The 17338-nt window shown below is 40.1% G+C and overlaps 1 protein-coding gene across 1 annotated transcript in view; it reads right to left on the bottom strand.

Annotated features, from left to right (window-relative positions):
- syne2a (spectrin repeat containing, nuclear envelope 2a) overlaps positions 1-17338 on the bottom strand; it is a 63760-nt gene that overhangs the window by 25851 nt on the left and 20571 nt on the right. Inside the window, exons 22-51 of the mRNA XM_087806430.1 lie at positions 17054-17298; positions 16731-16989; positions 15975-16106; positions 15719-15901; positions 15527-15664; positions 14663-14848; positions 14134-14256; positions 13415-13597; positions 13198-13251; positions 13049-13129; positions 12422-12487; positions 12284-12346; positions 11343-11569; positions 11188-11278; positions 10674-10757; positions 9866-10039; positions 9641-9799; positions 9444-9581; positions 8817-9016; positions 8650-8764; positions 8404-8586; positions 7458-7595; positions 6292-6468; positions 6052-6207; positions 5859-5984; positions 5003-5176; positions 4437-4570; positions 3861-4044; positions 2181-2354; positions 2038-2121 (exon numbers count right to left, since the gene is read on the bottom strand). Of these exons, the coding sequence (XP_087662556.1) occupies positions 2038-2121; positions 2181-2354; positions 3861-4044; positions 4437-4570; positions 5003-5176; positions 5859-5984; positions 6052-6207; positions 6292-6468; positions 7458-7595; positions 8404-8586; positions 8650-8764; positions 8817-9016; positions 9444-9581; positions 9641-9799; positions 9866-10039; positions 10674-10757; positions 11188-11278; positions 11343-11569; positions 12284-12346; positions 12422-12487; positions 13049-13129; positions 13198-13251; positions 13415-13597; positions 14134-14256; positions 14663-14848; positions 15527-15664; positions 15719-15901; positions 15975-16106; positions 16731-16989; positions 17054-17298 (4431 nt within the window). The remainder of the gene's footprint in view (positions 1-2037; positions 2122-2180; positions 2355-3860; positions 4045-4436; positions 4571-5002; positions 5177-5858; positions 5985-6051; positions 6208-6291; positions 6469-7457; positions 7596-8403; positions 8587-8649; positions 8765-8816; positions 9017-9443; positions 9582-9640; positions 9800-9865; positions 10040-10673; positions 10758-11187; positions 11279-11342; positions 11570-12283; positions 12347-12421; positions 12488-13048; positions 13130-13197; positions 13252-13414; positions 13598-14133; positions 14257-14662; positions 14849-15526; positions 15665-15718; positions 15902-15974; positions 16107-16730; positions 16990-17053; positions 17299-17338) is intronic.

Raw genomic sequence — 17338 nt, 5'->3', positions numbered from 1 at the left:
CAACAGATCCCTGAGGTGAAGTCTGTGCACCTCAAGTTTAGTGGACTTCCAGAGACGCTCAGTCTTTCGACAAAGTCTCTTCAGACTCAGGAGATCTTCATTTGTCCAAGGGCACCGTTTTTTCTGAATTTTCAAGTTCGATTTAACAGGTGCCACTTGATCCAGTATTTCAACACAATGACCAGTGAAACAGTGAATCGAACTGTCCACGTCTGTGCAGTCATCAAAGGAAAGAGCGTCAAACATAGCAGAAAAACTGTCTGCAGTATCGGCTGAGATGACACGCCTCTGAGACCTAACTTTCAAAGGCTTAGGTTCAGGGATGAAGTCCAGGTTAAACAAGACAAGAGAATGATCACTCAGATGGACATCATGTACAGATACATTAGAAATGTCCAGGCCAAGAGTAAAAACTAAGTCTAAAATGTGGCCTTTTTGATGAGTGGGTTCAGAAACATGTTGCTCAAAATTAAAGGCTTCTGTTAAAGTTAAAAGTTCTTTAGCAGAACAAGATGTGACGTCATCAACATGAAGATTAAAGTCTCCAAGAATAAGAACAGATTCCATTTGAATAATGGAAGATAAGAAGTCACTAAAGTCTTTAAAGAACACCGCCGCAGGACCAGGCGGGCGGTAGATTGACACACAATAGAAAGGTCTTGTAGAACCAACCAAGATCATCTGAGATTCAAAAGAAGTGAATTCCTGTGTCTGAATCACTTTGCAAGAACAACTCTCCCTAAAAACAGTAGCAAGACCTCCCCCACGACCAGAGAGGCGAGGCTTCCCCAGAACAGCGCTCTCTACTGGACAGAGTTCGTTCAGATGAATAAACTCTTCCTCTCTCTGCCAAGTCTCAGAAAGACATAATAAATCCAAATTAACTCTTGTGAAAAGATCATTAAGAATAAAGGATTTATTAGTAATGGAGCGAACATTAAGAAGTCCCACATTCAGCACCGATGACGTCACTGACGACGCCGCGTCACTGACAGGCGCGCAGAGCAGGATCTTTTGAAGCGAACAGCGGTCACGTGGGAACCAGCTGTCACTGAAGTTCAACTCGGTAGTAAAAGCCGAATTAAAGAGAGGAAATGAAAAAATCTTACCACCTTTCGTTGAGGTCTGGACAGACGGCAGTGCTGATGTGTCGTCAAGCTCTTCAGCGAGAGGAATGTCGATCAAACATCGATGACGTTCGATGACGTCAGAGTTGTTCCGAGCGATCGCGACTGCGCGTCTCATCCTGACCTGAACTCCAGCCCGACTCAATCGCTTGAGGAAATCGCCCGGTACCCGAGAGATCAAACAATATTCCACAGAGTCCGAGTCGATGAGAAGCGGAGCCGGAAACACGTTCACCGGACGTTGGTAACTGTCGCGAGTGAAGTCCTCCATCGACTCTCTGATGTTGAAAAGAGCATCACGATCATAGATCATAGATGCTTGCTACATATCTTAAGTGATATGAGCATAAAATCCGGACAAGTAGTCGTTAAAACGACTGTTTTTGGCAATTATTGCAGGAGCTTACGTTCAAGCAGTCGATCAAAGGCTCACCGGAAGCGGAAGAGTTAACAAGTGTTGATGCTAACAAGTGTTGATGCTAACTCATTAATGCTATAAAGGTTTATTTTTCTGTTTGTGAAAGAGTTTGAAGTTTAATTTCAAAGATCCAATATAAACATTTAAATAAAAAATTAAAAGGCGGTTGAAAAAAACCCCAAAAAACAGAAATAATATTTTTTAATTATTGGAAAAATAATATCAAACTGTGTAAATTGTTTCATGTTGAAAATATTCGTTGAAAAATATGAATCCAAATTTAAATAATAATAATAATTATAATAATACCAATACAATATATTCAAATACAAATTTGAATATAGAAATGATTGATTTAAATTATTGAATAAAAACTAATTAAATCGTCCAATTTATATATTATTAAATTAAATGTATTTATATGTTGGATTTCTCAACAAGATCATCTTGGAATGATGTCACCGTTCAAAAAAAAACAAAAATGTTGTGAACCTTGGTTGAGTCGTGGTTTGTCTGGTGATCCAGAAGAATCTTCTCCATCTGACTCTCAAGATCCCGGACCGACCTCAGCTCCTCCTGTGAAACATCAGACGTCATCGACCAATCAGAGCGAGCGTCGTGTCAGAGGAACTCACGAGAGAGCGAGTCTTCCTGTCGGACGCTCGTTGGATCAGCCGCGATACGTCACGCGACAGAAGGCGACTCTCGGACTGGATCAACCCGGCGCCGAGTGGATCCAAACGCTGCTCCAGAGAGCGCGATGACGTCAGGGCTCGATCCAGGCTGTTCTGCAGCTCGTCTGTGGAGGCCTGGACACGCAGGGGAGACTGGGATCAGAACATTGGTGCAGCTTGTGGTGTCGTGCTAGTATCAGCAGGTGGTTCTGGTTTTGACTTGAGCTAAACTCAAAACACCTGCTGAACTCAGGTAGCTGCAGTGATGGGTTCACTGAGAGGGAGTGTGACGAAGAGAGCTCAGTGAGTCGGAAAACTAGTCTGAACTTTTTAATTCAAGTTGTGTGGACATGTTTGGTTTTAGTTGCACAGTAATTAAAAACATTAAGTCATTTACTAAAATATTGGTTTATTAAATAAAAAATGTATTGAAATAAACATTTAATTATTATTTTTTGAATTCAATCATCAATATATATATAAATATCATCATTCTATATTAAAAAATATATTTTTTAATACTTGATGTGTGTGTATATATATTTTTAAATTGGAGTTTGATATTTTTATCTCAATAATTTAAAAATAAATATTATAATTCGTAGCTTTTTCATTTCAAAATGAAAATGTTGAATTTAACTTCTGAGATGTTGAAACTTTTTTAATTTAGATAATGTTGAATATTTACATCTATATTTTTTAATATTGAATTTAAAAGCCTACCTTTGAAAAAAATGTAATTTAAATATAGAAACGATTTAATTTAATTTTTCAATAATATTTAATAAAATTACTATAAAAAAATAAAATAATTCCATCGTTGTCTCTGGGTCAAGATGATTCGGGCCTTCGGGTCACCTTGACCCAGAGGTAACATTTTGCAGCAGAGGTTGAAGCAGAGGTCAGGGCAGAGGTGGTTCCAGGCGTGAGGAGGATTCACCTGCACTTGTATGACTCATGTGTAACACGGAGGAAGGTCTCGCTGCAGCGACTGATCCGCCGCTCGTTAAAAACTTCAGAGAACATTCTTTCATCATATATCAGTGGTGTCTGCTGGTGAAGTTTAATCTGCTCATCTGTCACGGCAGTGATGGAGTTTGTCTGACAACTCCTCCGTGTTACTCTCTTGAAGCTCATTTATTAAATTATGATTTAAAACATTTTTCTTTTTTTAATTAACTTTTATTTTACTGCTTTTATAACACATTTACCTCTTTTTAATATTCATGATTTATGTTATGTTTATTTCATGTGATGTTTATTTTAGTTGAATTAACAAAACGTTTTTTTATTCCTTTATTGACTTTTGATTCGTATTTTTATTGTTTTAATAAATGTATTCTAGAGTTTAGATTCGATCCAATCTTGGGAATAAACTCTTGAAACTGTGCTTATATTTCTGAAAATGGAAAAAGTGTAAAAATTACTATTACTTTTTAAGTTATTAATATTTAATGTTTTTTCCCTCTTGATATTTTTCACACAAACGCTTATATTTCATTTTGTTTCAGTTTTTATTTATTTTCTCATAATATTGGTTTGTATTTTTTTTATTTGACTTCAACACAAATACATTGTTTTTAAATCCTCAGGATTCATCAAGAAACTTTAAAGCCAAAAACATTTGTCTTGTCGACTCACCTCCAAGGATGGAAGTCCCTCCTCCGTGCTCCGCTCACAGTCCGACAGCGCCCTCCACTGGTCGCTCAGCTGCATCAGGTGGTTGCGGCAGATGACCGAGCAGTGATTGTGCTCCTGCCAGAGCGAGAGAACGTCTGAGGTTCGTCGGACGTCTCTGTTGAGCTTCTGCTGCGTCTCGCTCCACCTGAACAACAACCATCGACTTACTTCCCTGAAAACATCTTTATTATGTCGTGTTTTCAGAAGAAAAACATGTGAGAACATGTGGAGAGTTTCATTATTGAGAGATGAATTGTGATGTGAATTGTTGGATGAATTGTTGGATGAATTGTGAGGTGAATTGTGAGGTGAATTGTGATGTGAATTGTGAATTCCACGGCGAGGGATGAGCACAGATCTATCGTTCACACTCTGAGGAGCCTCATAAATGGACGACCCGTCAACATTAATCTCAAACGGCATCTTCTCCGTTCTTCTCAGCTGCTGCAACATCTGGATAATTAACGCTGATCTTCACGAGTCACAGTAGCTTCAGGGAGGCGTTCAAAGAACCACTTCTCATGACTTCATGTTCACCTTCTGTGCTCCTCGTTCAAGTCGCTGCTCAAGTGCTGAGCGACGTTCTGATCCAGAGACGACTGGAGTTCCTGGAAGGATCCGAGCGTGACCTCCCACTGACCTTCTCCTTCTGCAGACTGCTCCTGGAGACCCTGCACACACATGCACACACACATGCACACATGCACACACACACATGCACAAACGTTAATGTTACGTAATAATTAGTTTAATACTGTGCGACTCATTTTGTAATTATTTTTATATATGTTTTTTTTGTCTTTGCACAATTGATTCAGTTTTACTTTACTTTTTTTAAAATGTTAAGCAGCTTTTCTTCTCTAATGCATTTATTTACATTTACTTTATCAACTGTCTTATATTTGGATTTTATTTTATTATTTTTTATATGTAAACAAATAATTTAATATTTGTTGTTCTTATTCTTTTCTATTCTATTCTATATATTTTTTGAAATTAATGCATTTGAAAAAAAATGGTTTTGTGTTATTTTTCATCATCGCCCATCGATTGCTTTGATCTCCAGGTATATATAAATACATTAACATGGAAGGAAGACTGACCTGCAGACACTTGAGCAGTTGGTCAGTTTGTCGCAGAGACAACAGAGGAGCTTCGGTCAGTTTCTGCAGAGAACAGCGCAGCCTGGTGGTCAGAAGATAAACTTCACGCTGACTTTCCTCGAACTGCTCCCAGTCGTGTGTCGTCTGTTGCAACGAGGTCTTCAGAAGTTTCATCTGCAGATCGACGAGAGGATCACGTCACAGACGAACACGAACACATTCCAGGGCGTTCATCATCGATCGTCGTTTATTTATGGGTTATAAGCAGACTTTGTTTCAGTTCAGACTAAGAAAGTTCCAGACATTCCGAAGCCCAGAACATTTTCATCTTGTCCAGCACCGATGTTTCCTCTCAGCTGGACGAGCCTGGAACACACAAGCGAGACTTCCAAAACACTAGAGGAGCCGCTCTACTCCGAGTCTCCGACGACTGAGCTCAACTGGTGTAATTCCAGCTTTTGATGCGTTACTAAATAAATATGCAGAAGAAAAACAATATTTTTATTTATCCAGTTGTAAGGAAGATTTCAAATCTAAAATATTTTATTTCGAGTGAATAATTAAGAAAAAGGAACATTGAGTCATTGACCAGTGTCATAATTAAGAAAACTGTAGGAAAAAAAATTGCAATTAGAAAAAGTCATATATATTTTTTAGAGAAGCTTTAAAACAACAAGCTTTACAACAAAATACATTAAATATATAATGCTTAATTATTATTATAATAACTGCCTAATTTAAGAAGAAAAAAAAACATTAAAAAAGTAAGTGGTTTTTTTTTTCTAATCTTCATCAAACTCATGTAAAGAACATTTTGATGTCTTGCTTCTTATTGGACCACAGGTGTGTTGTGTACCTGCTCCATCAGACGGTCACATGACCCTCTGAGCGTCTCAGTCCGTCCACGCCGGGGTTTCACACACAAGGTCGTCTCCAGCTGCTGCAGCTCCGCGGACACTTTCACCAGACCTCCGACCTCAACCTGGAAGTGACATCATCATGATCAGACGGGAGACAGGAAGAACCGAGACACTCTGGCTCACGTTTACCTCCCAGTTCTGTAGGTCCCGGCGAGCCTGGGATCGACTGTGCGGGCGTTTCCTCCGACTCAGCAGCTTCTCCTGCTCGTCCAAGAATCTTTGAAGACGCTGCAGCTGCTTCTCTGCGTCCCAACACGTGTGGAGGATCAGTTCCAGCCTGCAGATCTGAACCAGACACGTTCTTGTGAGTGGGATAAAAATTTACGAGTGTTGTTCGGTTCCATCCTGGTCCAGAGGCGTAAATCACACCTGTTGCTCGACGTCCCTCCGCTGGTTCAACCACGTCATCCTGACGTCTCCAACCCGCTCGGCGAAGGTCGTTCTCACGGAGCGCGACGACTGCCCGTCCTCGCCCGACACCTGAGGTCCGGGCTGGGTCAGGAAGTCCAGCAGCAGCTGCACACCGACCAAACCTGCCCGCGACTCCTGCGAGGAACGAACGAGATGAAAAAGAGAAGGAGGAAGAGGTGAAGAAGAGAGTGCAGGTGCGGTGGTGGAGAAGAAGTTTTTATTATATAGTAGCAGTCACTAGATCAAAATAGAACTGAGCTACTTGACCGAATCTTCAGCCAATCATGGTGACACTATTATACCTTATTATACCTTTTCAAATTCAATTCAAAAGGTTATGAAATAAAAAATCTTAAATTTAGAAAAAAAAAATTGCATTATTGTAAAAGGAATAACAAACTCTTTGTGTAAAAAAATAATTAATTTAGAAATTAAATTTTGGAATTATTGGAATTATAACATCAAACTCTATGTGTAAAAAAATTCTTTAATTTTAAAAACATTTCAATTTTGTAATAAATAAAAAGAAATTTAACCTTTCGAAAACAAATGATACATTTTCAATTATTAAATAAAAATGAATTCAACATTTTATATGTTGTATCTTAGATTCTCTTTAAAATTGAAATATTTTTGTTGTTTTTTAAGAATTTCGTTTTTGGTATAATAGCCACTTGATCGAATTATCATGGTGGATCTATTATACCAACATTTTTATATTGAACTTAAAAGGTTATAAATAAAAAACTATTACAATTAGAAATTTGTAAATTATTGTAATTAGAATTTAAAAAAATTAAAGAAATGCATTCATTTTGAAAATATAAAAATGTTGAAAAACTAATTCATTATGTTCAATGATTTAATAAAAACCGATTCAACATGTCAATATAAAAAATAAAAAAAACGTATTTAACGTTAAAATGCAGAAATTAAATTTAAAAAATATATAAAAAGAAACTCAAAGTTTGAACCGAATGTCGCTGATAACGTTCTATAGAACTCTGTATATAAATATAATAAATGTAATGCAACTGTAATAAATGTTGATGAACTTGAGCTTGCCGCCCCCTGCTATCTCGACTGAATACATGCGTTCGCAAACTCTAGAAGAACATCTGAACCTTGAGTTTCTGCAGACTCGTCCTGATCTCAGCTTCATCTTCAGCGAGCGAAGACTCTCTTAGCCGGTCCGAGGTCTTCTGGATCCAGACCTCCAGGTGTGCCAGCAGCTCCAGAGGAGGCCAGGAGAGCAGCAGACGCTACAGAGAGCGATGATGTCATCAACACGAGTTACTGTATCGAATAGATTTAATCTGGTTCCTTCAGTAAAGTAAGATTTTATGTGTATTTAAAATTTCTACTTTTTAAAAGTCTTGAAAAATAAGCTTTTATTTGTATTTCTAATTGCAATTTTGTGACATTAAGTTACTTTTTAAATGACTTACATTTAATAAGGTCTTTATTTTTGCCTGCTTTTTTTTAGCAACCAGATTTTATTTTTCTTCTTCTAAAATAGTTGAATTTATGATTTAGCCATCACAAGTTAAACACCCGAACATGGAATTTCTTTTTTTAATCACAATTTCTTTAGTTTTTATTTTGCCTTCTTTTTTTAACAACCATGTATTTTTCTATTCTTAATCAAAATATTTGTTCTTTTAACATTCTTACCCCCTTTTCTTAAAAAAAAGTTACATACAATTTCTTGCCATATTTACACTAATCTCTGATGTATAATATCCTTTTTTATATTTCAAAAACCTTTTTTTTCTCTCATTTCTTTCTTTCAGTTTTACATAAAACTTGGACGAATAAATACGTCCATTTTTCTTTCTTCTGGATATTTAGCTCAGTCATCTGAGACTCTGTGTAGAGCTAAGGTTTGAATATGCATTTTTAATTATCTACATTTTTTAAGTCTTAAAAGATACATACATGTTTTTTATTTTGTGACATTCTTTTTAAATGACCTACTTAACCAGGATGTTTTGCCACATTTGTTATATTTTTTACTTGAACATTGTTTTCAGATTTTTAAGTAATGGTTCAAACAGTTTCTTTCTGAACCTGCTGCAGCTGCTCCTGAGTGTCGGACAGGTCAGAGGTCAGCTGGCTCCAGTCCTCCTCCAGCTGGTCACGCCAACGCCTCAGCGACGGAGCGTCGGTGTCTCTCAGAGCGAGCGCCCGAGCCGCGTCCCTGGAGGCGGCGGCTTTCTGGACATCCTTGGTGTTCATCTCTGAACTCAGGTCCTGCAGAGAAGAAGAACCCAGAGGAACATGTGGAGCAGGTCTTCTTAACTAGTCTCCACTCACCAGCAGCAGGATCAGACTCCTGCACACAGAATGCTGGTCAAGGTCAGAGGTCAACACCAGGTGTTTCCTGGCCTTCAGCAGAAATTCACTGACCGAGTCAGACAGAGAGAGGAACCTGTGAGGAGCAGCAGTGAGTCACAGTATCTTCTCGCAATTGGGCTCCTCACCTGGTCTGACTGTCCTTGATGTCCCTGCAGCGCTTCACCTCCTGCTCCAGCCACCGCCGCAGTCTCCTCCAGCGCAGCTCCAGGGCGCCCCCTGCCTGTCTGGCCGAGGAACCAAACGACGGCTCCGCCTGCAGCCGTCCACGCTGGTCCAGGATCAGTCCCAGGGCGGCTCGGCTCTCCTCCAGCTGGAGCAGTGCTTGCTGGGAGACAGACATGAATTCAAACGCTGACAGGAAGAGGATGTTTTATTGAAACGGGAAATGTCGACGTGGAAATACCATAAGCTTCAAACTTTCTCCAGTTTCTTAAGAAGCAGGAATGGAAACAGAACATTTGAACACACAGACATGTTTTTAATTGAAGTTACATGAAGAGATTTAACCTCACATTTCTTTAATATTCATAAAAATGTTTGATGAACTTTAACATCTGCAGTTATTTAGAAAAAACTTCATTTAAAACTTTCCTGAACAGATACTAAAGACACTTTTCGTCATGATGGTTTTATGATTCAATAGATGAAACAGTAAACTTCCGAGTCCACTTCTCGTCTGAGTCCCTCTCAGTGAACTCATCGCTGGATTTTGACCGCCATCATTCCTGACGGTTCCACAGGTGTGTTCGTACCTGGCAGGACTGAAGCCGGTGTCGCCTCACAGCCTCCTCCTCATCGTCCTTCTCTGGATCTTCCGCGTTGACGACGACCTCCAGCTCGTCCAGGACGCAGTTCAGTCGCTGACAGTCGTCTTCCCATCTCGTCCAGTCCTGCAGCAGGTGGACCGTCAGGACTTCGGACCCTCAACGACACACAAGGACACACTGACCTGCAGTTTCCTCTCAGAAGCCACTTCCTCTTCCTGTAGAGCTCCGAGTCTGACCTTCACCTGGGCCAGGGCCTCCTCCTGAACCCGGAGAAGGTCTGGCTCACGTTGGACAAGGTGCTGCACAAAAGCCAGCTGGGAAGCGAGGACCTTCTGCAGCTTCTGTGAGTGAAAGATGAGATTCAAACCAGAGATGAGCCTGTTGTTCTAACTCAGACTCTGACGAACCTTGTGTCTGCAGACGGCAGCGAGAAGATGACTGCGGCTGTAAATCTTCTGCTCAGCTCTGTCCTCGCTCAGGTCCAGCAGATTCAGGACTCCCTGCAGCAGCGACTGTGACGTCTCCAGCAGCAGAGCCTTCTCCTCTGGACCCTGCTCCTCCTCCGAGTCCACCTCAAGCTGCTGAGTCACCGTCAGGTTAAACACTCATAAACTGGTTCAATAACTTAGAAAAGTAGCCTTGATAGAAGCTGATGGACTTGAGAATGTTTGAGAGGAGTCATGGGATGAATCATTAAATGAGTCAATCATGATAAGAGTCATGATAAAAGTAACGAAAAGAGTCAACATAAGAGTCATTAAAATAGTTAATAAAAGAGTCAGGAGAAGAGCGATGAGATTAGTCACGAGAAGAGTCATAATAATAGTTAAGAGAAGAGTCATGAGAAGAGTCACAGGAAGAGTAATGAAAAGAGTTAAGAGAATAATCATTAAAAGAGTCATGAGAAGAGTTGTAAAAAGAGTCATGAGACGAGTCATGAGACGAGTCATGAGACGAGTCATGAGACGAGTCATGAGACGAGTCATGAGACGAGTCATGAGACGAGTCATGATAAGAGTTATAAAAAGAGTCATGAGACGAGTCAAGAGAAGAGTCATGAAAAGAGTCAAGAGAAGAGTCATGAAAAGAGTCAAGAGAAGAGTCATGAAAAGAGTCAAGAGAAGAGTTAAGAGACGAGTTAAGAGAAGAGTCAGGAGAGGACGTAAAAGGGTTATGTTGTGGCTCTCCTTGACTCACGGCTGAACTCAGTCTCACCTGAGAGCTCAGGTGAGTCGGACTCTGGAGCGGCTCACTGGTGTGTCCGAGACTCAAACCACAGATCCAGCTGGAGAGCGAACACTGTGTGGGAGAAGACGAGTCAGTGGAGACGAGAACATTGTTCATATTTCAAATCTTTCTTGGTGGAGGAGGAGTGGCTCTTTAATCCGGCTGACGTGATTCATCTTTATCCGGCACTGAGCCTGCTGTGACCGACCTTCAACTTATTTATTCTCCTCATCAAACTGACTCATTCCTACCACCGTAAGGAACAGAACTCTCTAAGTGGAGGAGCTTTTTGGTCTCATTTAACGAGGAGGATTAAACTGGACTGCTCCCGTGATGAGCTAATAAGACAGCAGTGGTCCAGATAGATTCAGCAGATGAACAGACATGTGTTTGGCTCATCGTGTTGCTAAGAAGGTCCAGGAACCAGAGGGACTGAGGAGGAGCTTCACTCGAGGCCACATGGAGGAGTCACTGACTCGTCTGAGAGCTGAAGAATCATCACCTGATCGTCTCCCGTCCACTCCTCTGCAGGTGGTCCGTCACACGGCGAGTCCTTCAGGTCCAGATGGACGGTCCGGTCAGATGTTGAGGCCCTGAGGAAGCAGAAAGATCAGAGCAGCACACGAGAGTCTCCTGATGTTGTCCCGACTCTTTTACCTCGTCATCTCCGCTGAGGACTCAGACAGACCTTCAGTTCCTGGACCAGGATCAGAGGATGAGTCCAGACTTGTGGTGTCTCTCTGGTCTGCTACTTCCTGCTCTGACAGGAAGTGAGACGTAGGTGCGTCGTCTATCTCTGCGACTTCATCAGGTCGATTCAATTCTGCCGTCGGTTCTACTGGATCCTCCGTGTGACGAGTGGCTTCACTCAGGTCCGTGTCGAGCTAAAAGATAGAAATTAAATAGAAAAACACCATAAATAGTTCAATTTCTAACTGAGTTTTTTGTATGTGTCTTCATTTATACACAATGACACGACACAACGAAACATAATTCATATTTTATTCAATGGTGTGTTGGAAAAAAGTTATAACATCCCATTATCTGTAGCCCAGTCTCTACAAGAAGAAAAAGTCATACAGAAAATAAATAGTCCAAGAAAAATTGTCAGAGAATTATCTTTTTAAAATGCTTTGTAACTATTATTTAACTTAATTAATCTGACTCTGTAAAACTACCCTTTTTTCTTAAAGAAAAGAAGAGATTAAGAGACGTAATAGAAAAAACATTTAAACGGAGAAGAAGATTCGACTGGATCTGAGTTGGACGAGAACCAGACGAACGTTGCACAAAAAATGTTCTCTTAGTAAAACATGGACGATTCTGTTTCATATTCATCATGTTGAGTAACTGAAGACACAAAAGAGGACATTTCTTCACTGCGGACCTGTTTCATGTGATAATATATTGATAAAAACTGTCCAAAATAAATATTTTCCATTAGTTTCTTGGTCTATTTTTGGAGTGAACTGGAGTGAATCGAACTTCCGAGTCAAGAGTCAAAGAAAAGACCTTTCAGACAGTAATAATCGATCAGAATTTACACCAGTTATTTTTCACAGACCTCTGGTCTAAACCAACAGAGCAAACAAACTCACCACCACGTCGTCGTGCGGAGCCTTCACTTCAGTCACGTCCTGACCTTCAGTTTCTTTGGACTCCTGAGACGTGAGGACGCAGAGAAGATTCACATTAATCCGTTGTTGCTTCTTCTGTGCTTTATTGACAACATTTACCTTCACAACCGAGACCATCTTCATCGCCGCTTCATCCTCGCCCGCACAGAAGGTCTCCTCGGGATCCTAGGACGGTGACGGAGATGAGTGTGTGTTTGTGTGTGTGTGTGTGAGAGAGAGTTTCTGTGTTTCCTCAAGAGCAGCTGCCTCTGACAGAAGATCCACAGCTGATGAATGTTTAGTAGCAAAAGAGCTGAAAACATTCACTTCGATGAATTCCCTTTACAACCAATAAATAAAAACCATGACTCCCCATCCTTACATCGTTTCTCTGCTCTTGCATCGTCATGGTAACAGAAATGAAAAGATAAAAAACACTTTCGCGAAACACAATTTAACCCTTTGAATGTTAAAACTTTAGATTTTAAAGCATCACTTTTTTTTTTAATGTTAAAAGCTTAATAATTGAATAAACGATTTTCTTACTGATTTTTATTTTTTTTTAGACAGAGTTTAATATTATTCTTACTCCAAAAATTCAAGCTATATTTTTAAATTTAAATAAATAATAAATAATATATATATATTTTTTCTATATTTAACCCTTTCAATTCAATGTATAAATGTTGGTTTATTAGTCTCACCAGACAATACCAAAGGAATTTAAACCAATCAGGAGTGAGTTACCTCTGGAGGGCTGCAGGTCAGAGTGTCAGAGCTTCTGTCATCTTCATCGACCTCTTCTTCGTCGGCCTCCACCAGAGCGTCCTGGGGTCAAAGGTGAGAGAGAGACTTGTTAAACACAGCAACATCTCTGGACTCAGAAGAACATTTACCAGACTTCTGCCTGAAGACGCTTCACGTTCTTGCGTTTCCTCCGTCGTCTTGTTCTGAGAAACACATGAATATTTTGTATTTTTGCTTTTATTTAGGGGTCAGGGGTCGATGTTTAGCTGGTTATAAGTTTGACCTTCATCTCTGATCGTACCCGTCAAACTCCACCAGATTTAAATCGGGGAAACTCAAACGTCTGACGGCAGAGACTTGTCTCACCTGCAACAGCGCCACCTGCTGTTGGGTCAGCTGCTGCAGCCCCGTGAGCGTCTGCAGGAGAACCTCCACCCTGGAGAAGACCTGCAGACTCTCGCGGGCTCTCGGAGGGAGGCGGAGCTCCGCCCGGCAGCGCTGCATCTCCTCCAGGGTTCTCCGCATCGACTGCAGGTTGGCCAGGATCACCTCCAGATGCAGAACAAGACATTAGATTCACCAACAACACACGTTTTTACAAAGAAAAGAGCAAATGTAGCACGAAAAGAACATTCTTTATTGCAATTAACATGTCTGACATGATGGGAAAATGTCCAAGAAAACATTTTTATAAATGAAAAATAGAATTAAATTTAAATAAAATATTAAAGAATAAAAACAAACCAAAACAAAAAAAGATTATTTTCCAAAACATTATTTTAAGTAATATTCCGACAACATTCATACCATCATCGTTTACCTCTCCATCTTTTTGTTCAAAAAAAAGATTTAACATATTTGTTAATTAACATTCCCAGGAAAAAGAAGGAAAAAGAGTATTTTTAAAGATCATATCTTCACTGAAAAAGGTGGAATTTTTTTCGGACCAGTCTGATTAAAAAATACATTTCTTGAAGGATTTTGACTCCCTGCTACAAACTTTGACCTTTGACCCTGGGTCACAGCTAATAAAAATTCAGTTTAACGTCAACAATTAACCTTCTTAACCGTCTTCCTCACGTTACCTGTCGGTTGTTGAGGTGTTTGCTTGCTCGGATGCCGGGGTTTTCCACGGACTCTAAAATGGCCTGGATCTTCGGAATGTTCCTCTCCAGAGTCTTCAGCTCCATTTCCATCGTCCCCACCTCCTGGAGAAACCAAATAGATCCAACATTGAAAATTATAAATTATGTAAAGACATTTGATGAGAATTAGGGGTCACAGGAAGTGAATTATAATAGGAATAAAATATATATGTTTAAAGGAAATGTGACAAGAAATCAAGAAAAACAAAGATGTTAAAATATATAGTTATGTGTTTTAATATTCTGGTTAAAGACGACATTTTAGAATGTCTAAAATTCAATTTTCTTTTACTAAATAACCTTATCTAACATTATTAAAAATAAATGATGTTCCGTGATTGTCTGCCTCTGATATCTGAACAGGTAAAAGTGATGGAAATATAAAAAGAAAATGTCTTATTCCTCCCACATTACTGCTGGTTTCTTTCACACAAGTCTAGAGAACTTCTTAATCCGGTCCAACACGCACCAGCGCCGCCTGCTGCAGCAGCTCCAGCGGCTCCAGGATGTTGCTCTGCATGGTCCGGACCAGCTGCACGTCCTGTTCCAGACCCGTCTCCTGATCCGTGATGTCGCACACGGCGGATACCTCGGCCAGAACCGGCCTGAAGTCCTGGAATTTGTCACGGATCCGCTCGGAGTCTTCCAGAACCAACTGTGGATCAAATAGAAACAATGAAAGCTCGACGGACAATTTATTGTATTTAATTTTTATATGCAATTTAGTTTCAACAAGAAAACTATATGTATAAATAAATAGTAAGAAATAATATAAAAAATATATAATAATTTGTATTACTACGTTATCTGTTTTTAAATAATTATTTAACTTTCAAAATAGAATATTATTACTATATAAAAATATTAAGATTTTAAAACATATTTTTTAATATGAATCATATTATTTAGTATTTTTTTTGGGGGGGGAATATACTGTATATTATTATGTAAAATAACTTATTCATTATTATTAAATTACATTTAAAATAAGATTAAATACTAAAAAATAAATAAATAAAGATTATATATATTATTTAAAACAACACATGTTTATACAAAAACGAATTAATATATTAATATTAAAATGTATTTAATAAAAATATGATCCACAGTTTCTTTATAAAACACAATATAAGTATAATAACATGTTATTATTTCCCTTTTTTATAGTTCAAAATGATGCAGAAAAATAAAATCATTTTATATTTGTATTATTTACAAGCTTTAATGTGTACTTCATTATATTAAAGTATGTGATGTAATTTCCTTTTCTTTTAAATGTATCGTCTGCATTATTATTATTTTTGTGTGAGAGAGAGTGTGTCTTTTGGACCTGCAGTGCATTTGCATAGTTCTGGAGACTTCTGGCGCTGGTGAAGGAGCTCGGCGCACTGATCCAGGACTGGGCTTCATCTAACCAGCAGGCGGCGCTGTGTCGTTGGTCTTCGAACTGCAGCAGCCAGGCAGGGATCTGAGATAAGGGGGATATGTAAGGGTGAGACCACGGCGAGGAGCTCACGCTCACCTTGCCGAGGAAGTTGGTGCGACGTTCGGCCATCTTGGCGACGTCCTGGTAGAGCTGCAGCGGTCGCGTCAGCTGATCCATGAACAGCTGAGCCTGCTCCGGCTGATCCTCCACCAGGTCCTGGGCGTCGCTCTCCAGCAGCGTCAGGCGATTGTGCCAAGTGTCCAGCTCGTCCCAGACGTGCTGCAGAAGAGACAAGACCTGCTGGAACCAGAACCAACGTTTGGACCGTAAAAAAACATGCATGAGTCGAAACCTTCAGAGCTTTCTGAGCGACTGCGACCGAAGAACTCTTCAGCTCCAGAAGAGTCTTCACTTTCTCCAGACCAGAACCCAAGTCCTCCACTCGACTGACCAGCTCCCGGACCGGGCCGGACCTCAAGAGCATCTGCAGGGTCAGGAGAGCGACATGAAATGATGAGATTTTTTTTTCACTTAAAATAATGATGAATGTTTGTCACTCTGGTTTAACTATTATAGTAACATTTTAATAATAATAATCAATATAAAAATAATTGATTTCATTTGTTTTCAAAAAGTAATTAAATGTTTAAAAAAAAAAAAAAAATTCCATGTTCAATATTCTGAAGGAACTAGATACTCCCATATTAGTGACAAATATTGATGTTAAATTAGTAGTAATATAAGAAACAACTTCAACCTATAAAAAATATTCAATTAAATTATTAAATAAAAGCAAATTCAAGCTTTCGATGAATAAATTATCCCACACACGCAAAATAAATCTTTAAACAGCTCCCTCTAGTGTTGGAATGGGGCAATTGCAAGCACACTCGCTACAGTCCACATGTACTTATATTTTTCCAAAACAAGATAAACGTTTTTGCTGATTCGTTTTCCTTCTGTTCTGGGAAGTCGAAGGAGTCGTCTCAGTACTTTTTATCAAAACAAATGCTGTGTTTGACCCACTCTACTGTAGTGGAGCACCGTGATGGTTCAAAACGACTCATTCATGAATGTTTCTGAGACATTTAGATGTTCTTCATCAAACCTCGTCCTCCGCTCGCTGCAGTGATCGATCCAGTGTTGTCGCGAGCCGGTCGATCTCAGATGGAAGTCCACGGTAGCGACTTCTCGCCGAGTCCATGATGCTCTTCAGCTCTGCCCTCTCTTCTCTGATCTCCTGAGCATTTGAAGAGTCCTGAGACTCGACTCTTCTCAGCACCTGGACCAGCTTCTCCTCCATCTGCCTCCGTTCCTCCTGCTCGGCTCCAGCTGCAGCCGCCACCAGCATGTTTCTCACTCTCAAGCTGCAACACATGAAGTTCAGACCACCAAAAGTTTGATAAGAAACCTGGGGGTGAGGACACCCACCTCCTGATGTCCTCCTGGATCTTCTCCAGAGCGTGGACCACTGGTCCAGGATCATGGTGACCACACGAGGCTCGCTCAAGTCGATGCTGAAGAGAAGCAGCAGCTCTCTCCTCGTGCTCCAGCCTCCGCTGCCGTTGCTCTGCCTCCTCCAGGACCTTCTGAGGGTTCTCCTCGCTGGACCTCACAGTGGAGGGGTCCGGTAAGTTGGACTGAAGGCGGGACAAGGAGCTGCGAATCTGATCCATCTAGAGAAGAACATCTCAATGCATCATCCTGGTCAAGATC

This window comes from Callionymus lyra, chromosome 13, assembly GCF_982586985.1.
Source record: "Callionymus lyra chromosome 13, fCalLyr1.hap1.1, whole genome shotgun sequence".
In the NCBI taxonomy this organism is placed as follows: domain Eukaryota; kingdom Metazoa; phylum Chordata; class Actinopteri; order Syngnathiformes; family Callionymidae; genus Callionymus; species Callionymus lyra.
This window is presented reverse-complemented; position numbering and strand designations above follow the sequence as displayed.